Genomic DNA, 26,616 nt, shown 5'->3' on the forward strand with positions numbered 1-26,616 from the left:
AAAAAAAAAATGTTTTCTAAATCTCCCAGATTTTGAACTTAAAATAGCTGAACATTGCTAAACAGAATATTACAGTTGAGATAAGACAAAATATAAAGCCAAGTAGTTAAGCCCAAAGCTAGCACTGAACAGAGGGCTTCTTATTATTCCTAAACAATTCAACTATCTTTAAAAGTTATTAAATCAGCACAACTCTGAGTTGTCATTGACTGACATGGAGTTGATTTGAAGATTATGGCTACAATTGACAATATGCCTGGCAGTTTTTTTTTTAACCTGATCAGTTGTGTCTGATTCTCAGAGACTGACTGGACAAGTCCCTGCAGTTTTCTTGCCAAGGTTTTTCAGAAGTGGTTTGCCACTGCCTCCTTCCTAGGGCTGGGAGAGAGTGACTGGCCAAACCTCCTGGTTTCTAGACTGGTGCCTTAAGCACTACACCAAATTGGCTCTCATGCCTGGTAGTAAGGTATCAATATCAATATTAATATCAAGTCAACTGATTTTAGTGGACCTTACATACCTAGCAATAAGGTCCACTAAAAATCAGTTGGATTAATTGATATTAAAAATGTAACACTGATTTTATGGCTTATGTAAGGAAGGCTATCTAGGATGAATTCTGTGGGCACTGGGAGAGAAGTACATGGTAAACACTCCTACACATACATCCTTACACGTTATATATAAGTCAACAAGAGTGGGATATTTAATATGAAACGAAATTCTATTTATAATAGAATTTAATATTAAAATATTTTATTGTTTTCTTCAGATTGTTATTATCTCTCTGCACAGTTGTTTGCAACAGTACCATTGGGAGATAAGGGTTTAATGTTTTTCCTTGAGCTATCTTTTAAAATCAAATCCTTCCACCCACAAAAGTTCCCTTATTTTTGTATATTTTTCAATGGATGAAAAAGCAATTAATCAGTCCTTCCTTCTGTTTACACTGCAGAACCCACAAAAGCCTACTCAACTGGACTCTTTCTTCTCCTTCCCCAAGGCTATTACTAACATGTGCCCTGAGGGAAAGATTCCTGAAGAGAGAGGGATGAAAAAAGACAACCATCACAAAGGAATTACTCCTTCCTTCCCTCCCACCACCACAGGGTCATTACCACTGACAAACTCTGTAGGAAGGATACTAGAATATTCTTCATGTCAAATAATACATAGTATATTTATTTACAATTGATCATTATGCTTGTAAATTGCTTTGGGAGCTGTGCCAACCTGAAAAGCAGCATAAAAATAATAGTAATCCATACATGGATCATATTCTAACTCCATCCAAGCACATGGATTCCTTTGCAGGAATGGCATAATCCTTGCTCTCTTAACCTTGCCCCCACTCATTGCAAATGGTTATACGAATATAATTTTGACTGAAGTATTAGCAACTTCTACCATTATTCAGCTATCTCTGAATAGTGGTGATATACAGCCTGCCTGCATTAATGATGCATCATCACAGTGCAGGCTGGTTGATGCTCTTAATCACTAGAGCGGAAGTCCTCTAGATCAGCATTAACAGGGGAAATATTTCATTTAATGTTAACATTGATTCTTAGCAACCACATAGATAGATGTTCTCCATGACAATCTGCCCCTAACCTGGTTTTCAGATCTTACACGTTAACATACTCCAGAAAAAATATCCATCCATCCACACACCCACCCATCAGCTGGATCTGAAGTAAGATCCAGTTTACTCAGGAGGTCCATGAGGACCTATTTTTCTGATGCCTTTTATATTTGAGTAAACACAAAATGAACATGACAAACAACATATTCTCATTTTGCCTTCTGCCTCTAGAATTAAAAGGAATATAATTTAGACTGTTTAAAATAAAATGCTGAAAACCTAGGCTGAATTCACTGAAAGGAATTTTCACATGTGAAGAAATGCTATAGTCTGGTTTAGAGATTTAAAAATAAGCCTAGTCTTTCTTCAGCTCATGCATTCTAGTTTTCTTCCCTGGAGCATCTATGAGAAGAAATTCAGAAGCTTTCGTTTTTAAAAAAAGAACAGCTGTCCAAACTAAACTATGCAAAGCTTAGTTACATTTAATTATTGTTAGTAAAAGCAAACTAGCTTCATAAACTGTGATGGTTTCTTTTCATTAACACCAGTTGTTTGTTGTTGTTGTTGTTTATTCGTTTAGTCGCTTCCGACTCTTCGTGACTTCATGGACCAGCCCACGCCAGAGCTTCCTGTCGGTCGTCAACACCCCCAGCTCCCCCAGGGACGAGTCCGTCACCTCTAGAATATCATCCATCCATCTTGCCCTTGGTCGGCCCCTCTTCCTTTTGCCTTCCACTCTCCCTAGCATCAGCATCTTCTCCAGGGTGTCCTGTCTTCTCATGATGTGGCCAAAGTATTTCAGTTTTGCCTTTAATATCATTCCCTCAAGTGAGCAGTCTGGCTTGATTTCCTGGAGGATGGACTGGTTGGATCTTCTTGCAGTCCAAGGCACTCTCAGAATTTTCCTCCAACACCACAGTTCAAAAGCATCGATCTTCCTTCGCTCAGCCTTCCTTATGGTCCAGCTCTCACAGCCATATGTTACTACAGGGAACACCATTGCTTTAACTATGCGGGCCTTTGTTGTCAGTGTGATGTCTCTGCTCTTAACTATTTTATCGAGATTTGTCATTGCTCTTCTCCCAAGGATTAAGCGTCTTCTGATTTCCTGACTGCAGTCAGCATCTGCAGTAATCTTTGTACCTAGGAATACAAAGTCTTTCACTGCTTCTACATTTTCTCCCTCTATTTGCCAGTTATCAATCAAGCTGGTTGCCATAATCTTGGTTTTTTTGAGGTTTAGCTGCAAACCAGCTTTTGCACTTTCTTCTTTCACCTTCATCATAAGGCTCCTCAGTTCCTCTTCACTTTCAGCCATCAAAGTGGTATCATCTGCATATCTGAGATTGTTAATGTTTCTTCCAGAGATTTTAACTCCAGCCTTGGATTCCTCAAGGCCAGCTTGTCGCATGATGTGTTCTGCATACAAGTTGATAACACCAGTTAGCCAACTGTTAAATTTAACCAACTGAAATGGAAGCAGAAGTTCCCATCTCCTTCTCCTGGCTACACTGAAGGGGAGGAAGAGGGAAGAATGCATGCAAGCTTGCATGAGTGAGGGAAACAACTGACTTTTTGTAATGCTATACCTAACTTAGCATTGTGTCCATAGGCTGGGCTCATGTCCTAACTCACAGTACAAAATTCTTGTTTCATTTTGGCATAGTATGACATATAAATCCAGCCATTAAAATTTGTTGACCATACTGTCTGACTTTTATGTGTGAAGCAGCCCATTATGGCTTCTGCAACAAATTAAAGCTAAAGCAAATCATGTCTCTGTGTGTTCTCAATCATAAGATGATTTTAAAAATCCAAAAGGTGGGATGAGACAGATATTAATGAATAAATACACTAAAAACCCTAATGATGCTTTCTACCAATCTACCCAGGCTCTGATCTCTAATTTATAATTTTCTGGGCTTCCTAAGATTTCTTTGCAAAATAGGAAGGTAGATTGTGTCCCATGAAAGAATGGATCAGTGTTTTAGTAATAAGTTATATATTTTAGTTAAAAGATCAACAATTTAACATTTAACAAGGTTTTAAAATGCTTTGGGGTGAATGGCCTTCAATGACTTCTACTGAATTTGTCAATCCATCCAAAAAAGTCCTTTTTATTTACCAGAGTTCTTTATAAACACTAGATTAAAACAACACACAACTGATGCAAACTAAATGCATCTGGGGTTTTTTTCAGCCACTTTAATGTCCATTTATCTGTTTTTCTTTTATTAGCAGATTTTCCTCTAAAACAACCTAAGACTTCTACACACTGATGTTACTAATTCACTAGCAGCTCAGTCCTGCTATAACAGCTAGAGCCAAGACTGAGCAGGATCAGAATGTCCTTTAACTTTTTAGAAATAACATGATGAAATCAGTTCAAAATTGCACAAAGCAGTATGTTTACTAAAAACTAGTAAGTTAAATATTTGTAACTGACATAACTGAGTCAACCAATAGTTATTTTCATGAAAATGTCAACAGAGCATTTCCCCTTTCTACCATCCTCCCCTTAAGTTGGTATTACCTCTTGAAGCTTGATTTCATCTGGCTGGAGAATATTCAGAACACCACTGCTTCTGACTTCTGGAAGATCTTGCCATAAATTAAACCTAGATGTGGAATTCCTGAGCAAGTTAATCTGGGGGACAGTCTTGCTTTCTAACACATTTGCAGTTGCAGTTTCTGTTGGTGACTCTTCAGCAGCTGAGCCCTCTTCTGTATCTGTCTGAGAATCCTGCAGCCGCCTAGTTTCAATCTCATGACGCGTGGATTTATCCCGATATTCTTGATACAAGAGACCTAGAAAGTCACAGAATGCATAGACTGTTACTAAATTACATGAAACATTTTTGCATGTGAAATGCAGATGTTTCAGAATATCCCTTCCTAAGGCAAATCCAGAAGTGGGACTAACCAAATTATAGGCACCGTACATCTAGAAAAAATTAATTCAATTTGAGAAAATTGTAGGGTAGTGCACTACCAAGTACTTATATGGACTCTGAGACTAAGGGCTATTCCTCATGGCCGCATCAATTTGTTCTTCTCTCATCCTTGAGACTGGAGGAAAGTGTATCAGCATAAACTGTGCTGCCCCCACAGCCAACCTTTACCATGTCTCAGCCACAAGACTGGGCAGTGTTCCTGTTCTTAGGCAATTTAATGTGAGATGGTTTCAGGGCAGTGATCACTGGTTTCCCCTTTGTAATTTTCCTTCCCCCCAGATCACCCACCAGCAAGAAAACCAATCATGAAATGTGTGTTTGGGGGTGGGTGGGTGGGGTGGAATTCAAGCATTAATTCTGGAATTACCTTCAGCTGGAGCAACATATAAGCCTCTGTATTTTAAAAATATATGTATTTATGTATTCGACTTTAACTTCTATTATTTATTTGAATGCTTCTTCTGAGATGGCTGTTGAGCTCCCAGGAAATACAATACTTTCATAAATATTGCCTGGACAGCCTCTAGATGGGAGCATCTATGAAATAAATTTCATGGGATTACCAATCTCCTTGGAGATTGATAGTCTTGTCAAAGAAATAGATAGTTATACCTATGTCAAACAACACTTCCCTCCCAGAAAAAGTCTGCCTGAGCCATTGGAAGAGCAGATTTGAAGTACAAAGTAGAAAGAATTGTGAACCAGAACACTCTTAGTTCTATTGTGTTTCTGGGCCTTTCTTTCCTTTTTCTCTTCTGAAGCCAATTTAGAAGAGAAATAATTTTTGAACAGGCAAAGAGTCTCTTCTTTCTCCTACCCTCTAGGGTAGCACTTACTCATATTTCATGTCTGTGTGTGTTTGTGTGTCTCTTGTGTTCTTCCTACTTTACAATCTCCCCAGTGCACACACACCAAATAGCAGGATTCCTGCCTGGGAGTTTGACATTCTGTGGTAAGGAGAAAAAGATCAGGTGTTTTGTTTCTCATGCAACCAAAGCCAAAATAGAAATGGAGGCACAGTGCTGAGACAATTGGTGGTCCAATTGGAGCTGAGCAGATAGCTGTCCTTGACCACATCATTCTCAGATTTGTCCATGTGGCACCCTAGATTGCAACTGTGGAACATTTTGTGTTGAAAGAAGAAGGAAAACACCACTTCTAACCAAAGTGGTCTTTAGATTGCCTCAGCAGTGAGTTGGGCATAAAATGGAGATGACATCATAAGGACATATCCCTCAAAAGAAGCTGCCAAATCAACTTCATGCCACAGCAAACAGGATGTGTGAATGAGCTCTGTATCATCTACATAACAGAAAAAGAAGTGCAGAACATACAGCTCAGGTTGACTCAAGTGTATAAATGATGCAAATCTTACATTTTTTATTTTCATGTGAATATATATTGTAATTTACTTTACAATATTGAAAAGGACACCTAACAGAATGTGCAAACTATTGTACAATATTATTAATTTCACATGTTAACAAAATGAAGCTTAGAATCACTGACACAGAGTAGAGCCCTACATGGAAAGGGAAATGCTAGATGTTCAAGATGGTTTTAAAAAGGGCCAAGGAACAAGAGACATTATCGTTGATGCATGCTGGATAATTGAGAAAGCCAAAGAATACCAAAAAGAAGTCAGTTTATGCTTCACTGAATATAGAAAGGCCTTCAATTGTGATGATCATGCTGAGCTGTGGTATATGCTTAGAAAAATGGGAATACCAGAACATCTCATTGTCCTCATGGAAATCCATACACAGATCAGAAAGCCACACTACAGACAAAACATGGCAAAACAGATTGGCTCCAGGTTGGCAAAGGAGTGAGATAAGGTTGTGTACTCTCCTCTTATTTATTCAATCTATTTTTATTCAATATATATTAAGGAAGCTAGATTGGAAGAAGATGAGCGTGGTTTTAAAACTGGGAGGAAGAAACACAAAAAAAATCTGTGCTATGCTGATGACACTACTCTGATAGTAGAAAATGCAAGGATCTGCAAGCTTTGGTAATAAAAGTCTAAGAGCACAGTGAAAAACTAAGATTAAATATAACAACCAATATATTTAACCAAACTAATAACAACCAGTGCAACAACCAGCCTTATAATTAACAATGAAAATATCAGAGTAGTAGATAGCTTCTGAATTTTAGGATCAACCATCAACAGTAAAAGAACAAACACTCAAGAAATGTATCTCAGACTGGCACTTGGTACAGCAATCATGAAGGCCTTGGAAAGATATACAGGTATCATGTGTCTATACCTATAAAGATCAGAAATAGCCCAGGCTATGGAATTTCCTGTGACATTTTATAGAAGCAAAAGTTGGATTTTGAAGAACTTGGATGGAACGAGTATTGATATTTTTGAATTTTGGTGTTGGAGAAGACTTCTGAGAATACTGTGGACAGCAAAGAAAACAAACAAATTGATCATCAAACAAATTAACCCAGAGTTCTCACTCAAGGCACAAATGATCAGGCTCAAATTATCTTACCTTGGACACATTATACGAGGACCTAGCTCTCCAGAGAAGGGTCTAATGCTGGGAAAGGTGAAAGGAAAGAGAAAAGGACAACCAAGAGCAAGGTGGATCGACTCAGTTATAATAGTGATGGGTGCACTGTTAGGACCAGGTTAGGGACAGAAAATCTTTGTGGTTAGTAACAGCTGATGCCAATCTGATGGGACATAATCAGTCAATCAAATCTCACAAGTGAATTTTTGATACTACTGGCCCTAGGATGAATAATCTACGTCAGTAGGGCTGCCCTCAAACTGTAGTTTTCTGGAGCCATTCTGACCATAATTGTCAAAAATGAGTGGCATGGTTTCTGCTTTATTGAGGTGGAAGCCTCATAAAAATATACTCAAAGTCCTAAAAAAGTTGTAATACAAATTTTAAAAATAAAAAGGGCCCTCAAATTTGAAAGGGGGGGTCAGGTTTTTATACTCACTCAAGTTTGAACAGCTATTGTTTTCAGCAAATAGGAAGTTGTCCCAGAAAACTAAATCCATGGGCGTGGTCTCATAACAAGATGGACCAATAACATGATCATTCTAAGCATTAAACAAGTGAGTCTGAGAGCTATGCCACCAATCATCTGCTGATTGGATGGGGAAACTGAATAAAAGTGAAGAGTAGCAAAGGAATTAAGAATCTATCAGGACAGGTATTCTGTCAGGGACCGATCAGCAGAAGACGTGGAAGACAGAGGACCTACTAAAGCTGGCTGGGTGACCTTGGGCCAGTCATTCTCTCTCAGCCCAACTCACCTCACAGGGTTGTTGTTGTGGGGAAAATAGGAGGAGGAAGGAGTATCAGGTATGTTTGCTGACTTCAGTTATTTATAAAAAATAATAAAGGTGGGATAGAAAAAGAAAAAGAAAGTTTTTTTTAAAAAGAAATAATCTGTATTAGGAGACTCAGGGTGCTCCTTTACTGAGCAGTTCCAAGAGAGGAAACAGAAGAACTCCTAGAGTGCCACTTACAAGAGACAGGAGTACATCCAACCCAATTTGGAGAATAAAATGGTTTGGATCTATTCAATACTTGGGCAGGCCAATAGATGTGACAGAATCTACAATTTGCAAGGTTATCTGGGATGAGTTTGAGCCTGAAGGTACTGAGAAAGTGGATAGGGTTCTCCATTACAGTAGCTTCCCCACTTATTCCAGGATCTGTGCCCTTTCTTCATTGGTGAAAGCATTCAGGGAAGTAACAGTTTGGATGAGGAGAAGCCATCTTCAATTCAATACTACCAATATTGAGTAGCTGTAGGTGTTTGGACTGCCCAGATCTGAGGATATTCCAACGTTGATCTTGGATGAGGTGGCGCTTCCCCATTCAAGAGTGGTGTGCAATTTCTGGCTCCTCCTGGACTCACAGTTCCTGCTTGATGAGCAGGTGGTAGCTGTGGCCAGGAAGGCCTTTGCTCAGCTTCATCATGTGCACCAAATGCACCCTTTCCTAGATTGGTGAGCCCTTCAGACAGTTACTCATGCCCTGGTTACAATGAAGCTTGATTACTGCAATGCACTCTACATGGGGCTCCCCTTGAAGACCACCCAGAAGATTCAGGTGGTCCAGAATACAGGAGTGTGGGCAGTGATGGGCATGCCTTGATATGCCCATGTGATACCTCTGTTTCACAAACTGCCCTGGTTGCCAGTTTGCAATTTTTGATATAGTCTCCAACTGTCTATTTTGGGGAAAGATGGCTAAGAGGATGAAGGGCCTGGAGTTGTGGAGCCCTGCAAGAAACAGCTGAGGTTCTCTCCAGATACCTGGAATGTGCTAGGCTTGGGATGGAGCAAACAGATTAAGGCTCAATTTCAGCAAGATTGAGTGACTTTTCGTGTGGAAGCCCCCCAATGCCAGAGAAATTCCATTCCAAATTTGGTGTTGGACAGAGTCATGTTTCTCTGTGGAGAGCTAGTTCATAATCTGGGCTTCCTCCTGCATTTGCAGGTCCTACTCAAAGAGAGCCACAATTTTACTTATTGACGGAAAGTCATTAGCGAGGACGCAGCTCTTACATATGACAACAGGTTGTTCCATCAGAAGGGCATAACCATTAAGAATGGCTCTGTTGCTGTAGGGTCCCTATAAATGGAAGTCTTTAGCAGGATCTCTTCCCAATTCTTACTGGACAAGCAGATTCACTTTGCAGTAGGTGATCTTGGGGACCAAAATTTGGATTTGGATCTGGATTGCTCCATGGGGCAATTTCATTCAATGGGGTATTTCATTATGCCGATTTTCTTTGCTAGTTATGTTTTAACCCTATTACTGTATTTATGTCAGCAAGCAGCTTGGAATTGGTTGTTGAGTAGAGCAGCATGTAAGCTTAGCAAGGAAGCAGATATCCTAGGGCTACCAGATCAAGGCAGCAAAGATCCAGATGATACCTAGATGGCTGCAGAAGTTAATGTTTTCTGTATTCTTTCCTGTCATCTGGTGGTTTTCCAGATTATTGCAGACCACATCCTATAGCTCTAAAAATCTTGTATGACTCCAGTCTTTATGTTAAACTGGTTTCCACTTCATGCCAATGTTCAGTTTAACCATGCTTCATTGAATAAAGCACAGTTGGCTGGGTTTGCACAAAACACAAAGAAAAAAAGGAATAAAAAAGTAAATTATAGCTTAGAATATTATATGAATCCATCTCAGGATGTGTGTGAATGAAAGACGGGATAAAAATCAGAGAGAAGCATAAAAGGATAAAATTTGATTTGGGGAAATGGAATTTGGTTGGCCGTTTCCTAGAAATTATTTCAAATTAGGATTAGAATATTTCCAGACAGTCTTACTCTCTCTTACATACAAAAGAGTTGTAACTGTAACTAAGCAACACCAACATCCAAAACCATTTTTTCTGTTCTGTCTTCAAAAAAGTTATAATTTCATTATTTTTAATTACATCTCTAATTGCACCATTCTTACTCTTACATAAAAGAGAATTTATTTTTCTGGCACAGGATAGGAGTAGGGATGAGACTTCCTCTCTCCATAAAGTGGTATAATTGAATTATTTAAACAATATAATAGGAAGATGGTGAAACGTAGCAGCCGTATTTTGTTCCCATCTATCAAATTCATGTGTAATCTGATCTAGCACTTCATAAACACATTGATGAAAGAAAATTATATTTTGAAAACTCTTTTAAGATTTCACAATTCCAAAAGGTATGAAGTAATTCATTATTATTTGCTCTTCTGCCCATCAAAGCAAAATACCAAATAAAGCAACAAAACCACTACATTAAAAAAGCCAAAATGAAACATTATTATTTAAACAAGCCAAACTGTATAAATATCCATCACAGGCAATTGTAACTTTCCTGTTTAATACCTTCAAAAATTAAGCTAAAACAATGTAGGATCAACCTTGCATATGTTATGAAATGCTGCAGAAATATCAGAACCCCCTTCACAATTAACATCAAAGACCACTGAAAACACTGAATGCAAGTAAAACATGCACCACCATAATCATCATCAATCACCATCTCTATTCATTCTTCAGAAATTGCAGAAATATGGTATTGAATTTTTACTGGCCCTGCTCTATAAGAGAATGAAATCTTGCAGTATGCATCACCGAAAATGTGAAGATGTGTCTCTCGCACTTCTAGACTAATAAATGCTGTTTCAAACAAATCAAAATGTCAGTTACAACTTCCTAAACAGACTCATTCTAAAGTCATTCCAATTTGTGCTAGGTACTTGTGATGTTCCCTCCATTTTAAAGTTTAGCAATGTTTAAATAATTGTCTTCTTCAATTTTATAAAGTGTTGAATTGACATCTGAAGTCATAAAAATTAATTCAGAAGTTGCTTGTATAGATCGGTGCATAGCACTAATATTGTACATACAACTGAACTATATTTAGTCCATAATCTTTGAACATGCATAGTTTGTCATGGGAAAGTGGCCATAAGAAACGGTTTTCTTGCAAACTGTAAGTATATGCAGCAATTGCTTTGTTTTTGGAACACTAGTCAAAGTAAGATTAAAATAGCAGTAGGAGAAATTGTATCTTGGAAACCATGCTAGCTTCCCACACGTAACTGAAAAAGAGAAATTGCTTTTAGACATCTTATGATATGGAATGATACTTACCTAAAAAATGTAGTTCAAGGGAAATAATGTATTTTCAATACTTGTTGAAAATTGACTTAATAATCAATATTTTGTTTAGCATTAATGAATACTGAAAAAGGGGAGATAGGATAACTATTTTGAGCTTGACAGTGAAGTTAGATATGAATGAACTTAATATGATCCTTTTGGTATAAAAGAGAAGCCTATATTTAAACTGTTTTTAAATTATTACCAATGTGTTTCTGGTGCATATTAATAATACAAATTAACTATCTTCAGCCATTAAAATTGTATTTAAATTGTACTGTTCAGTTTTGTTAAAAGTGATAAAAATGCAGTCAGCCAAACCTCTTCTGTCATAGTTTTAGTACAGCAACAAATTCAGACTAATTATAACTTACATGTTAATATTCATTCTAGAACATTCAAAGCCAGTTTTGTTTGTAAAAAAAGCAGCTTTGACCAGAGAACTACCTGAGGGAGAGGCTTATCTCCTTCCCTCCTTATTGTCCTGCTCCAAAACAATCATTCAGAATCTGCTTCTCCTCATCCCCATCCAACAGGAGTCCAAATTTTTAACTGCGCAAATTTGTGACAGCAGCACTGGGGCACTTCAGAGAAAGAAAGTGTGCGTGTGGGGGGGGGAGCAGGTCAAAAACGGTAAATTTTTGAAGCCCCAACCATGCAATCATGGCCCCACCCCTTATTTGCTGTGGTCAGCGTCTTGACCTTTTTGAGCCCTTCCCTGCCGACATCCTTGGAACCAAATGTTACCTATCCCTTCCTCTACAGCTACTTCACCATTCTTAATGTTCCTTCTCCTTAAACTGCTTTTCTCAAAAAGAACAGGGCATCCGGGCCTCTAAATATGTCTGCCCACTCCAATGCAGCTTGCAGTCCTCAGGATTACATGGGAGGTGACCTTACCTATTTGCTCAATGAAGTTCTTCCAAGAGTCTGTGGTCATGGGGTGAATCATCTGCAGCGCTTCGGGGAAGGCAGCCGGGCAGTCAGCCTGCTCAGGGGTCTCTTCCGGAAAAGAAGTTGGCCCCGCCATGGAAGGGGATTCACTTTGGTAGACAGAGAGAGGGGGGAAAACAACACCGCGGGAGCGTCACTACCTCTGTGGAACCGTTCCTGGTCTTTGCCCGGAAACCCCGCTTTCCGACGGCAGGGACTAGCCGCGTGGTAAGTGCTTACGGAATTATGGCAAATCAAAGTGAGTTAATTGGGGCTTCCGCCATCGCCCCTCGCTGCCCTTTCGCGAGTCTACCTGTTAAGATGCATAGTCCTCTCCTTAACTAGGAGAAGTCCTTCGTTCTGGTCCCCAGGGCAGAAAGAGGACGCGCGTATTCCTTCGCGGAGAAAAATAACCGCGCTAGATGCGGGCAAACGAAACAGGGGGGAAGGTGATCAAGCGGGGGCGAGGCGGCGGAGTTAACTCTTGCAAGCCCTTTAGGGGCTTAGGAAGAGAACCAAGGGTCGGAGACAGCCCGGGGAGACCTGCCGTCAGCCAGCTGGATCGGGGCGGTCAGCCACCGCTTTCCCTGCGGGAGTCAGTCGGGCCCGAAATCAAACTGAAGTTCTGGCGCTCGGCGTCCTTCTACCTGAAAGGCGCAGCAGCCGGAGTTCGCGCTCCGGACGGAAGAAGCGAGCGGCGTCGCGCGCGGAGGCTGGGGCGGAAGGGGCGCCTCCGCGGAGGACGCGCGAACTCATCCCACTTTTCTGTCCCTCACCTGCCAGCTGGGCGGGCTCCGGCCACGCTCTCGGCGGATCCTTCGTGGTCCAGGGCGCAGGCGGCGCTGAGCGCGGCAGCCAGAAGCTCCATGCTAGGCGGCGAGGAAGACGGCAGCAGCAGGAGCGATTCCGGCAGCGGGCGGCTGCTGCTGCTGCTGCTGCTGCGGAGCGATTCCGCAGCAGACGCGGGACCGGGGAAGTCCGGGCAGTTGCCACGGTAACCGGGGTAGGAAGGGAGCAGCCTGCGCAGGAGGGAAAAAGAAGAGTGGGGGCGGAGGAAGAGAGTGAGTGAAAGATCGGTGGCGGGGGAGAGAGGCAGCCGCCGCCCCCTCACACTTTTCCTTGTCTTCACGTACAGCTCCCAGGCACCCACTTCTTCCGCTGAAGTGGAGGTTGAAACCGTTTCTCTGAATAGCTGCCTTCCTAAGCAATCGGGAGAGGTTTAAAGGTCTACTCAGAGGGCGCTCTTTGAGGAACACCGGGGGTCGTCGGAGAGTTTTCTGAGCGCCCGCCAGTCTTCCTGCCCGACCTGACTTGATGTTTAGTTTCAATAAAATAAAAATATGGGAAGCAAACTCCGAGCCTCCAGCATTAAGGTATTTTCATTTTCCAGAATGAATCCATCTGAGCTGCTTTCAAAGTACAAACTAAATTCGTCTATAAAGAATGGGCCATAATGATAATGGACCTCTAACCTTTGTTGGCACTACCATGGTGAGAAAACATGGATCCAAAATAGATTGTTGATTTTACATGGAATCCACCTGAAAGCACCATCAAAACACAGAGTCAAATTCATCTGCATGGAAAGAACCATAAAAATCGCAGATCTGATTATTTCTGGAGCTGTCCTGGGACAAAAAGTAAATCTGAGGCATGGATTCTAATAGATTCTCACAGTTTTTCATGTGATACACTTGAACCTATTGTCAAACTACAGATAACATCTGTCTACCAAAAAAGAGCTCTAATAGCCACAGATATGACCACTTGGGGCATGGTCAACATGGTGCAAAACTAGCACAAAAACCTGGATCTGATGCACAGATCCTCAGAATTTTACAGGACTGGGATCCACTGAAACCACTGCAAATCATAGTCCATATCTCCATTTGCACCTAGCCACAGCATAGTCATGTGGTGGTAACACTTATTTTTCCTCTTGTCCCATGACATCATCTTCATCTTAATCCAGCCCATAAGTGAGACAAAGTTTAAGTCATCTATGAAAAAGGTGAAAGGTCCCCTGTGCAAGCACCGAGTCATGTCTGACCCTTTGGAGGGACACCACTTTATAGTTGAGCCTTATTTTCCCCTTTCCTCTCATTCTTAGAATTTTTCCCTACCCTAACATCACCCAAGGGCAGCCTCAAGGTGTATAAAATCTGCTAGGCTTTGTGACTAGGAAAAGAGCCATGGAGGTCAAGATAGGAATTGGCAAGAAGGACAGCCAATGTCAAGCCTCTATTGTTTTCTGTCAAGGTAGGGATGGGCAATTAGTGGGGAAAGACCCACAGATCATATTGGTCTGCTAGGAATGAATCCTTATAGCCACAAATCCAACTCTACCTCTACCATTTTCTGAGCTCAGTGAGTTGGTGAAAAGCCCATATGGAACATGCCAGCCCAGGGTGGTCCTATCATTAGGCAGAGAGAGTTGAGGAGGCAACATACTGTATATCTTTAGAATCATACAGTTTGAAAGGACCTCTAAGATCATGTAGTCCAGCCTCCTGCTTGATGCAGAATTCACTACAGAATTTTGGCTATCCAGCCTCTCTTTGAAGATGTCCACTGAAGGAACACTTCATGAGGCAACCTATTTCACTGGCTGAAAGCTTTTACTATCAGGAAATTCCTAACCTGGTTCTGGTTCTGCCCTTCAGGGTGACAAGAGAACAAGTCCTCTGCCTGCTCTATTCAAAAACCCTTTGGCTACAGTAGTTAAAGTTCGCAATCATATCTTCTCTTTTTGTAAAGAGAATGTACAAAGTTCCTTTGACCACTCGTCCTAGAACTTGATTTCCAGTCCCTTCACCATTTTTGTAGACATCCTCTGAACTTGCCCCATGGCCATTATAGACTGCAGTGCCCAGAACTGGACACAGAACTCAAAGTAGGGCCTAGGCAAAGCAGAATAGTACATTCCAAAATAGTTTTTGCCATATCCTGTCAAGGATAAGAGATTACAAAATAAAAGTTGCATATTCCAACCCATCTTCCTGATATTGTTCACCCTCCCTCAAAAATGGGTAGCAATTGTAGGATAATGGTGGAAGGTGCACACTATTTCTGTAAGTCCAGAAGTTTTCTTTCCCCACTGTGAAACTGACTAGAAGAGGTGAAGCTGGAGTGTAATGGTTGCCTATTCTAAAACACCATCAGACTCATGAGTAGGAATTCAAAGATATCTGATTTATTAAAGAATAGTATGCAGGATCACAGAGAAAGCTGAGGATGATGAAAGCGCACCAAATTCAAACTAAAAACTGTCAGTGCAAATGAAATCCCTCTCCCTGTAGAATCTTCTCAAGTTCACAATCCCAGGTGCTCCTAACGGTTTCTGATGGTCTGCGGGAAAAATCCTTGAGCAGAGAAAATAACCCAAACACATTCCATTGTACTGATTTCACATACAGAGCTTGGTACAAGGTCTCACAGCAGCTCCCTCCCAAACAGAAATGCGCTTCAGCGCCATGGCATGTGAAACCTTACGATGTATAAACTACATTGAATCAGTGAACATGACATGGAGTTTGCTATGAAGATCCAGTTTATAAAATGAATAGAGAATGAACAATCACAAATGAAATTGACTAGTAAGTGGGAATTCAGAGGGGAAGTTAAGTGGAATTGAGGGAGTAATTTGTTTTGGCTACCTGGAAGGAGGGGAAGCCAAGCCTCACAGCCTGCCAAGGGGTTTGCAGCAGGAATGCACTATGAACAAGCATAATTAATTTTAAAATATTATTTCGGTGCAGATCTACATGGCTGCAGACAAATGACATTGTAAAAAAAGAAGGGAACACAGCAGCAATTGGAGCATATTACTGTACTGCTGTAGAATGTAGAGAAAGAAAGGGGAAAGAGAGAGACATTTATAATCTTCTCTTTCTCCCACATTTACACAGTGGCTGGGTTTATACAATATGTTTAGCTTAGTAACTTTTAACCTTAGTTGTTTGTGGCTCACCATTTTGTGCAACCAAACCAATTCAATTAGCTTATGAATCAATGTATTGTTCAAATCCAGAAAACAGATTATTTCCATAACCAAATTAAATATGCTGTACAAAACTAGCTTTATATGTTGCTTTGCACCTTGTGCTCACATTTCAAACATGGCAAATACTGCACGTTATTCAGTATTATGTGTTTTCTGGGTAGCAATTGGGTTTATAAAATACAGTCAGTGACTGAAACACAAAAGGGGTTTCAGGGCCAATCTTGGAGAAGCGTCCGATAGCAACATTTATGGGGATGAATAGCAAATAAACTGAAACTTAATGAGTTTTGTTGAGCAGGGACTAGGGATCTGCACAATGGCATGCATCTGTCTTTGGATAGGTTTAACATCAACTACAAGACCAAATATGCATGAGAAATATGCATATTCATCTCTTTATGTATGCCCTGAAACATGCTTAATAGTTACTTACTGTATTTTATATTGCCCAATAACAGGAATTCTTTAATGCATGGCTTCATTATTCCATTATTCCAAATGTAATTTTAACAATTATTTTAAAATTTTCTGCAGTGCAGGGGAGAATTACCCAGTATTTCCTGGTGGTTTTTTATCCAAATGCTAACTAGTTTTGATCCTGCTTAATGTTTCAAGATTACTCAGTTGTGCTAGATACTGCCAGTTAGCTGGAAGCAAACTAGGCTGCATAGTCCATTAATTTCCATTCCATACCATCTCTAATCAATCTCAAAATATTTTATCAGAGAACCCAATCTAATTAATTTCATAATCAGTTTCACCATGATGTTAGAATTTTCCCTACATACTGTATACTTTCTTCCAGCAGTATCCTACAAGTATCACAGTTTTGCAACACATTGAATTTGTCAGTACACAAAATTAAACAAACTGCACAGGAGACCTTTAGTAAGTTGTATGAAAGAGAACATTAATTTAGAGGGAAAATAGCAAAACAGATTGGAGCTCATGTCAAGATTTATCCTGGTTTAGGATTTTCACCATCTTACAGAACAGATCATTACAATGTGTTATACATACATTGGTGGTACCTCATCCATTACCAGACTACCTTGCCTGAAGATATTGAACGACAGGGACAAAATGGAATCTTCAAGGAATGATCCATAAAGTCATGGCCAGGAAGTTGAGAATGTTGGAATTATCAGGGGTCAACTCAGCATTGTCTCATAAGCATAAGGGGGTCTCTCTAGCAAACACATCTCTATTGTGCTTGTGGGATGTCACATGGGTCACCTGATTTCCACTTCCTCCTTCTTGAGCTTGGGGATTAACAATCTCCATTACCTCATGAGCAGACATGCAAGCAGGAAGAGCTGCAGAATGCAGCTCTCCCCTTTTTCACCATCCAGTGATGATTAAGTGCTTTCTCCTATGAGCCTACTTGTATCCAGATCTACTGAATAAAAGTAAGCTATCTCTATTTTTCTTCATCTAACTACTATGTGAAGACTGAATTTGTTTCTGAATGTAATTAAGCTTAATGTGCACGTTCCTTTTTTGGTTCACGCTTCTACTCTGCAAGTTTGCTGTTTGGAGTTCTTTTATTAACCTTTAAAAACTCCATCAGAGAAGACATCCCGCATTAGTAACACTATCTTCTGAGTCCTGCCCGTAAATTGAGTTGGAACCTACTGTCTCACCCTGTCCCATGTTCTAATCTACAGAGATGCTCCAGAAGGATGTAATGATTGAGGATGAAACAATCACTGAGAGGCTTTCAACATTCACAATGGGCCTACTTACCCCCAAAATTGCTTGTGACTGCCCTACTGAGATGTCACTCATAATCATTCAGATTTCTCAGGATAATGTACTGTTCCATCATTAGATTACTGTATTAAAAAAGAGATCTAAAGAGGCATATAGACAACTTTGAAAACAACTTATGGTACCCTAAAGTATTTTCATGCAGTCAAGAGGATAGCTGTAGGGTTAGGGTTATAATGGGTATTCCTACAGACTAATCTAGGTTTATATCTAATTTGAAATTCTTTCTCATACAGTTTGCCATTTACTCCCAGACCATTAACCCATTTCTGTGTTCTCTGCTTTTTATTGGCAGAGATTCTCCATAGTCTCAACTCATTTCCTTTTATGTTTCTCAGAGGTATCTAGATAGTGGATTAGATGGCTGTTAGGTCTGTTCCAGCAGTGCAGTTATGATATTTATCTAGGGAATATTCCTGCATGAATATCATGATATTCACGCTAGGAAATTCCTGGAAGCTTGGCATTCAGACAAATCAGCCATCAATAGACACATAGAGATAAACCACATTTACACACCATTCAAGAAAGACAATAAAAAAGCTAAGAAGGAAACAAAAAGACCAGAACACATCTTCTCCAGCAGCCAACACCCAAATAAGCAGGGATTAACACCAAACAATCAAGCAGAAAACAATACCCTAATCTCAAGGAGAAAACCACCCCCCACCAACAGTGGCAGGGCAAGCTACTGTATATAAACAGGGAGCAAACCCCATATTCACTCACACTGATAATGTTACCTAGTCAGGTAATGAAACCTCTACAAGCAAACAACCAAGCTCAGAGAGCACCAAGGACTCCACAATTATGAGCTATTTTCATTTTTTTTCTATTTTAACATATAATGGGCATTTATTTTTATAAAATGAAAATTATGAATTGAATTCACTCTTTTCCATCAATACAGAGACATCCAGGTTTAAACTACATAAAGACACATCCATCACTGGGATTTTAGAACCCTAGTAATTACTGCTATCTTCTTTTTGACATAATCTGCCTCCACAGATTCACTAGTTTCTTAGAGATAGTTCCCCTCATCCAAAAGAGTGGATGCAGGTACATTAACATTTCAAATCCTTCTGGAATAGGATTTAGGTAATAGAGAGATGCAGATGACATCTCCTTCCGTCCATGCAAACTTTAAATAACATAGGAGGGGGATTGTAGAATTATACAGCTAACCCTTTCCCAATGCTGATGTGTGTCATGGCTGCACATCTATCACTGAGGCAGAAACATGTTTTACCACCTGTTGCTTCAAACAACACATATACTGATATATGCACACAAAGATCCTTGTATGAGAGGGGATTCTGCTTTGGTCAAGTTCTTCCTCCACATGTGTAATTCCTGACATATATTAATGTTCATAGACAAACAGTCCCATCATGCTATCTAAACATATCAGAATAATTATGCCAGAGTTTATGGTTATCTGTGACTATTGCATTTGTAAGATTTGGAGTTGAGGTAGATTCTATGCTCCCCCCCATGTTTCTTCAGAGAGTTGGGAAACAGGGTGAACCACTTTAATACTTGGATTTGACTGTATTTTATATATTTATTGATTGTTGTATTATTTATGATTTTTATTGAATTTTAAATTGCTTTTGTGAACCACCCAGGGTCCTCCCTTGTGGGGGAGATGGGCGGTGATAAAAATACGATAAATAAATAAATAAATAAATAAAATCCATTTTGCTTCAAAGATATTTTTCAAGCTTCAGTTATTTTTCAAATGGATGCTTATAAAGCTTCTTCCATGGCTATTTAAATTAAATTGGAGGGTTTAAAATATGTTCCATGTTAGAATTTTAAAGATAAAATTATTCTATTGTACTTCATTTGGCATAAACCTGGGTCAAACAGGTAAAATAGCTGGGACAATTTTATATGTGCAGTTGAGAGAGAATGTATGATGTGAGAAGACAATTTTATTCTCAAAAAATTCTGACAATGTATAAAAGGATTTGAGAGAGAGGCCAGATGACATCACTAATTTGGCATTTGGTTAATTAATATTGTAGTCGTTGTTTCTTACAGATGAAAATAAAAATGGGATGTCTATTTGGGAAAAAATTAAGTGAAGTTGCAAAATATAACCTCTGAATTTGGTTGTATGTTTTACAACTCAACAAGTAAGCTTGTTTGTTTGTTTGTTTTACGTATAATTTGTTTAGGGAATACGGATTAAGGATGATCAATAGACAGCTTCTTCAGTTGGATAATAATTGTTCTCACACAAGACTTGACATTTTAGTCAGACCTGTTAGGGTACAGTATAATACAGGTCTAGCTCTAAATCCATGTCCAGAAGTTGCCTATATAAGAAGTTACTGGCATGGAAGTGGCGTTGGAGGAAGAGATCAATAATGAGTGCGCTCCATCTTGAACCACTGTTGCAAGGAGATGGCAGTACTATCAGTGAATCCAGTTCCATCCTTGTAGTTGGTAACACCCATAAGTAGCCCATGGATGGTCACGAAGCTGGAGAAGAGTAGGCAAAATGGCATTCCACCAACCAAAGAAATAAAAATGGTAAGAAGTACAGCCATGCAAATCCTTGTTGGCAGAAGTGTGGAAAAGTTGTAATTCACTCAGTGGTGACAGAATGAGCAACAAAGAGGTGGCAGCATGCTCTGCTCTCTTTCCTCATTTAAATCCATCTTGTACTAGTTTGCTCAAGAGCTAGTTCTGTTTTTTTAAAACATAGATCTAGCAGAACCCTGTGTTTAAAAATAGATCAAGCACCTGATACATCCACAGGATTGAGAGCTTTCATCAAAATGATGAAAGCAGCATCATGCTGTCATCACAAGCTCTACCCCTTTCATAGATGATGTCATGATGTATGTACAAAATGGGCAGGACATGCATTGTGCTGTCACAGCACAGAATTTTGTCATTCCCCCCCACTACTCCTAGGCAGAGACCTCTGTTTAGCACTTAAAAAAAAGATTGAAACCTGCATGTACATGAAGCCCATTTAAGATCTGACACAGGGTTTGGAAAATGGCAATCAGGAATCACGCATGCAGATGCCTCTGTGGAAGCCAGTGTCTTCAGGCAATGTCTTAAGGACCTGGCATAAATGAACCATTAACAGGGCATATTTATGTTGCAGTTAAGGAAACATGAGGACAAGCCCTAAATCTCCATTTATTAGTCATCAGTCCAATCCATTATTCTGCTTAGGCACTAGTTTGCACTACTCTGCTTAGGCACTAGAAGACTGTTGGTCTCAGCTGTATTCATGGAAAGAGAATGGGTGTCACCCACATATTAGCCAGTGAATGGAACCAAAAGCCTCTCATAATCTCCCTGATATACTGAGAATTGAAGCAAATATTTGTAGCTCAGGGTTGAACTGTGGAGTCCTTGGTGCTCTCTGAGCCTTGTTGTTTCCATGCAGACATTTCATTGCCAGACTAGGCAACATCTTCAGTGCAAAGAGGGAGTGGGCCTTGCTCTCAGTTTATATACTGTGGCTTGCCCTGCTTGTGTTGGTAGGGGTGTTGTTCTCTCCTTGGAAGTTCTTTGATTGGGCTGTTGTTTGCTGCTTGGTTGATTGCCTGAATTAATAGTTCCTTGATTAGGGTGTATTGTGCTGTTCGACGGTTCATCTGGTGTTAATCCTAGTGTTGATTTTTGCATATCTGGGTGTTGATTGCTGGCAAGGGAGTGTACTGGTCTTTTGGCTTTTCTGTTGTCTCTTTTGAATGGTATGTAAATGTTGTTTACCTCTATGTGTCTGTTGATGGCTGCTTTGTCTGAGTGCCAGGCTTCCAGGAATTCTCTGGAATTCCACGAACACCAACTAGCAGTCAGAAGACACGATGAGAACTCCTTAATCTCACAACGCATGGACAGATTCAACCATAGTTTCAACTGGGAAACTGTGAGCATCCTAAACCAAACCAAATCCAAAAACACCAGAGAGGGAGAGGGAGAGGGAGAGAAAGGGTCTGTGGGAAGGGGGTGTGAAGGCAGCTATGTGTGCCAAGACTTGGGAAGGCAAAGGAAAAGAATGGGGAACTAGTGACAAGCCTGCAACTAGGCTCTGTGTCACCTGGGGCAAACATGGATTCCGTGCCCATTTTGGCACCCACCAGCACTCATTTTGGCGCCCCCCCAGTGTGGCGCCTGGGGCAGATGCCCCGCTTGCCCCTCCCAGTTGCGGCCCTGATTAGTGAGAAGGGAACAAGCCCTTGAATGGCAGTGGTATACCCGCCCACACAGGGGCCAACCAGCAAGGGTTGGAAGGGCGAGAAGCAGGGAACAAATAACAGCCCCTGCAGGGGCTATAGCATGGGCAGAGCACCAGCCTGGGCCTACTGCCAACCCACTGCAATCCAGACTGGAATTCAGTATAATTGGCAGCACACTCCTGCCCATGGTCACAAATTGGATTGAAAAGTGCACTTAAAAATAAAAGTTGTAGATGACCTGCTATGAGAAATGCTAGCCCCAAAATGTCACTGTCTGGTTTCCCTACCTTGGTTAAGGCTACTATTTCAGAACTTATCTGAGAGATTTACCTGCCGGAGGTAAGCCAGTTCATGTTCCTCAGCTGCTCCCCGTTGCCCTTCCTGGTCTGCCATTTCTTTTTCCACCTCCCTCCATACAAAGGGAGGTACAAAGCTGCAGCTCTAGTTATTGATACCCGCTCTTGCTTCTCTCCTCCCTTCCATTGTTTTTTGTTGTAGCTGCAAAGCAGCAGCAACACTGGGCACTTACAGTATAGCTTACAGCAGGGTTTCTCAACCAGGGTTCCGTGGAACCCTAAGGTTCCACGAGAGGTCAGTAGGGGTTCCCTGGGAGATCACAATTTATTAAAAAAATTATTTCAAATTTGGGCAACTTCACATTAAGGAGGTAAGTTTCATTCTCTATTTTTAGTTTAAGAACACTGTTAAAGCATATATGCAGGCCTATACTTACATATGCAGGCCTATACATATATAGGACTACACATGAAACAAATATAATGATTTTGTAACTCCTGGCCTTATTTGAGCCTGAATGTTCAGGGGTTCCCTGAGGCCTGAAAAATATTTCAAGGGTTCCTCCAGGGTCAAAAAGTTGAGAAAGGCTGGCTTACAGTATAAGCTTTCTAGGGATTTCTGACCCTGAAGAAAATTTCTATCTTGCTTTGTAAGTTCTTTCCTCAGAATCCGATTGGAAGTGTCTGGGTGGGAAAACCCTAGAAGGGCACTTTTGACTGCATGGCTGCTTTAGCAAATACCATGGGCATTATCAGACATGCCTCCAGATCTGCCTGGGAAGTGAACTGAGTCCGGCGGCACAGATTAGTTGCTCGCATTATCACTGATGAGGCTTGAGATCAGTGGGAGGCTTTCTGTGAGGCAAGTGAGGATTCTGATTCTCTGTGAGGATCTGAAGCCACATCTGATTATCTGAATTTCAATTTTAAGTGATTGAAGTTGAAATAGTTTTTGCCTCTGGGACAAACTAATATTGGGGCCCCTAGACCAGCAATGAGCAACAATTTATACACTTAAAAAAAAATCTTTCAGTGAATTCAAGAATAATGAATCCTTCCCCGTGGGGGAAAGATGGGCGGTGAATAAATTCATAAAATAAATAAAATAAAAAGAATTGGGGTGGGCAGGATCAAAAATGTGCCTGTAATTTTTTTGGGGGGGCGATTTTTAAAAAAAGTTATATTATCTTCAAACTTCTCCAAATGGAGAAAAATTAGTTCTTCTTTACTTTGTGTAGAACTTAAAGCACCTATAACATTCCTTAAGTCCCTCTCCACACAATTTCAGAGTTGGCACCAATATTTTGGCCCTGCACACTTTGGAGGCCACCTTGGATTGCCCATCTCTGTCCTAGACCATCATTCCCACAGACAACCAGCAGACAGAACCAGATCCTGCCTTCTTATCTTGCACAGGGATGGGCAGGCAGGCAGATTGGCTGATTGATAGCCAGTGGCAGTAGATAAGGTTGGGCTATTGCAGTAGGCAACCCTACTAGTGACCAAGTGTAAGAAGGGTGTAAGAAGAGACCTGTATCTTTCCTAATCTGTTGTGGGTTCATCTGGCCAACTGGAGGAATACTTTAAAAAGTATTCCTATACAATTGTGGCTCCTATTTCGGCTTTCATCTGTTCTTTATCATAACGCCATCTGAAACTCTGCACTGCTAGACAACAGACCAGTCTTGATTGACAGGAGGAGTCAAACGATTTGGCCAAGGAGGTTAAATAAATAAAAGTGAATTGAACTGAACTAAGAGGATATTTTCAGAGGAAAAGAAAGAAAGAAACAGAGAAACAGAAATGGGAGAACAAAATTGACTAAATCCATTTTAATCTTAATGAAATATCATTTCACCGTTTCTACTTTACTTTCTGTATTTTCAGGGAAATAAGATATTATTTTTCCTTACCTTTGAAACCATTGTTCTTCTGTGGCTGTCATTTTCGGCTTTACGTGTAGAGACAGACTCTTGTGAAATACACGCAATAGTTCCTCTTTGTTCAGAAGCTCATTTTTGGTATTACTATTTTTGAGTGAGCCTTTAAGTTCAAGAAAGAAATGTTTGTAAGTAAGTATTTGCAATTAAGAAGAGCAAGAAGGAGATGCTAGTTATGTTCAGTGGGCAAAGCTGATGCATCTTTTCATACAACATTTTCCAAAATACTAAAGCCTTAGTTACCAGGCCTTGGGGCAGACCACAGGGGGCTGGAAGATGACACTGATACTAAACACTGAGGTTACTTTCCCCTAGAGTGGCCCGCCCACTGTTTTCCATCCTATCTCTTTCTACTCATCTCACCATCCTTGCGTGCCCCTTCCCACCCCCCCAAATCTTCCCTAAGCTGCTCCACTCCTATGCCAGAGCCCCAGCACACTACCCAACACATCAACCATACCAACAGCGACTGGTACCAGCCTCAGGGATGCTTCTGCCTCATGCTCAGCATCCCTTTGCTTAGAGATCAGCTACTCCACCATTCTCTTGCACAACCTCACATCAATTTATAACCCACTCTACCCAACCCAACCCACCCTAGCCCATCCTGTTCTCAACTGGGTGGGGAGGAGCCACACCAACCTACAAAACAGGGTAACCCAGAGTTTGGCCTTGCCCCTCACCCAAGCAGAAACAGCATCAGCAGCCCAGAAAAGTGACCCCTCCAGCAATCCCACCAAACCCCCTCAGTCCATAGCAATAAAGTCCAGCATCCCAGTCATGCCTCCTCCAGATGATATGAAAAAAAACTTTGAAGTTGGTTGTAAAAAAAGTTTGGGATGGTGCTTGCTGCAGCAATCCACCAAGATGGAAGAAACTGACAGCAAAGATGTAACTGGCAAAATGGCTGCTGCTCCATGTGGTTCGTCCAATGGCAGCAGAGGACATAGGCTAAACCCACTGAAAAGCCTCCTGCTTGTTCCTGCTGCCAACCCATGCCAAAAGCTGGAGATGAGCAGCTCCCCAAAAGCCAGACAAATCCTCCTCTGGCTGCTCACAAAGAAGCTGATGCTTCCTTAATAGCTGACAATTGGAATATGGCTGGGATGATTCTAACTTTATAAGACTTGAATCATTTCATTATTGTCTTCTGCCATGCTCCTGTCTTCCCTGTCCACTGATTCTCCAGTTCTTGAACTGACCACAGAATCTACTTTTGGAACCTAGCTGCCTGTTCTTATCTTCCTTGAACCTTGTACACAAGCCTCCAATTGTTTGCTGGCTCTGATGTTAGTTATTGATTTCTTGACTTTTTAATCTGGTTAGTGGCAGCCTGGCAGCCTTACTCTAGGCAGGACAATATCATTAAAAAATTCTGCCCTTATTAAAATGAACGCTAAAGTACTAAATGCAGTCTAATCTGATTCATGGGATAAATGCTTTGTGGCACTTTATATTTTAAGGACATTTATTAGCATAGTTAGTTTATTTTGCAATTAAATATGCATTTGTTGGTCATTTGCTGCTCACCACTTTTACACCTTCTTTGGTGGATACCCTTTCTAACAAGAATACAACATTCTGCAAGCAAGATTTAGTGCCTTAAAAATGCAGGATTCTCTTGAGATGTGTGTTCATTCCTATGATTGCAGCACCAAATATGTTACATAAAGTAATAAGGCTCAAATGAACTTTTTAAATGAAACTAGTAAAAAAGAAACTCAGTTTTTCTCAACTGTTTTTAAAATACACACATGTATGTTCAATTTAGCACTCACATAATTTTATTTGCTGTTAGACTTGCTTACTTTACATACAACATCTCATCCTATAAGTCTAGAATACATTTTCATTTTATTGTATGTGTCCTGTCTGTCCTTATTTCTGACCAACAAAAGTGTACATCCAGAACCAGCTGCCCATGAACTATGAGACCTTTGACCTTGATACTAGGATGCAGTTGAACCAGTGGCCGATTAACCATGCTATTACAGCTAGCCTTCAGCCTGCCCACTCCAAACTGGTTACTTTCAGTTGTAAGAGAGAATAATTCTTCCTTTGCATCAACCCTTGCCAGTAGGCAACATACGTTCCCTTACCATCATCCCCAAATTATGAGCAACAGCTTCTCTACTGGCAGGAAAGGAGGATATAAATCATAAAAAAATAAATCTAAACAAATAAAACCAGAGCTCCTGCCCAAAGTACCCAAATGCCTACTTTCAATGGTACAGTAACAGAGCTTGATTCAGTTTTGTAAACAAGCAATATTC

At 40.5% G+C, this 26,616-nt stretch overlaps 1 protein-coding gene across 2 annotated transcripts in view; it reads right to left on the reverse strand.

The window, feature by feature from the left end:
* Nucleotides 1-26,616, reverse strand: part of NGEF (neuronal guanine nucleotide exchange factor) — a 68,883-nt gene that overhangs the window by 25,990 nt on the left and 16,277 nt on the right. For both annotated transcript variants that reach the window (XM_063306892.1, XM_063306891.1), the window contains exons 3-6: nucleotides 24,317-24,446; nucleotides 12,897-13,139; nucleotides 12,088-12,230; nucleotides 4,119-4,393 (exon numbers count right to left, since the gene is read on the reverse strand). In XM_063306892.1, the coding sequence (XP_063162962.1) occupies nucleotides 4,119-4,393; nucleotides 12,088-12,230; nucleotides 12,897-13,139; nucleotides 24,317-24,446 (791 nt within the window). The remainder of the gene's footprint in view (nucleotides 1-4,118; nucleotides 4,394-12,087; nucleotides 12,231-12,896; nucleotides 13,140-24,316; nucleotides 24,447-26,616) is intronic.

The sequence above is a fragment of the Candoia aspera genome, chromosome 6 (genome assembly GCF_035149785.1).
Source record: "Candoia aspera isolate rCanAsp1 chromosome 6, rCanAsp1.hap2, whole genome shotgun sequence".
In the NCBI taxonomy this organism is placed as follows: domain Eukaryota; kingdom Metazoa; phylum Chordata; class Lepidosauria; order Squamata; family Boidae; genus Candoia; species Candoia aspera.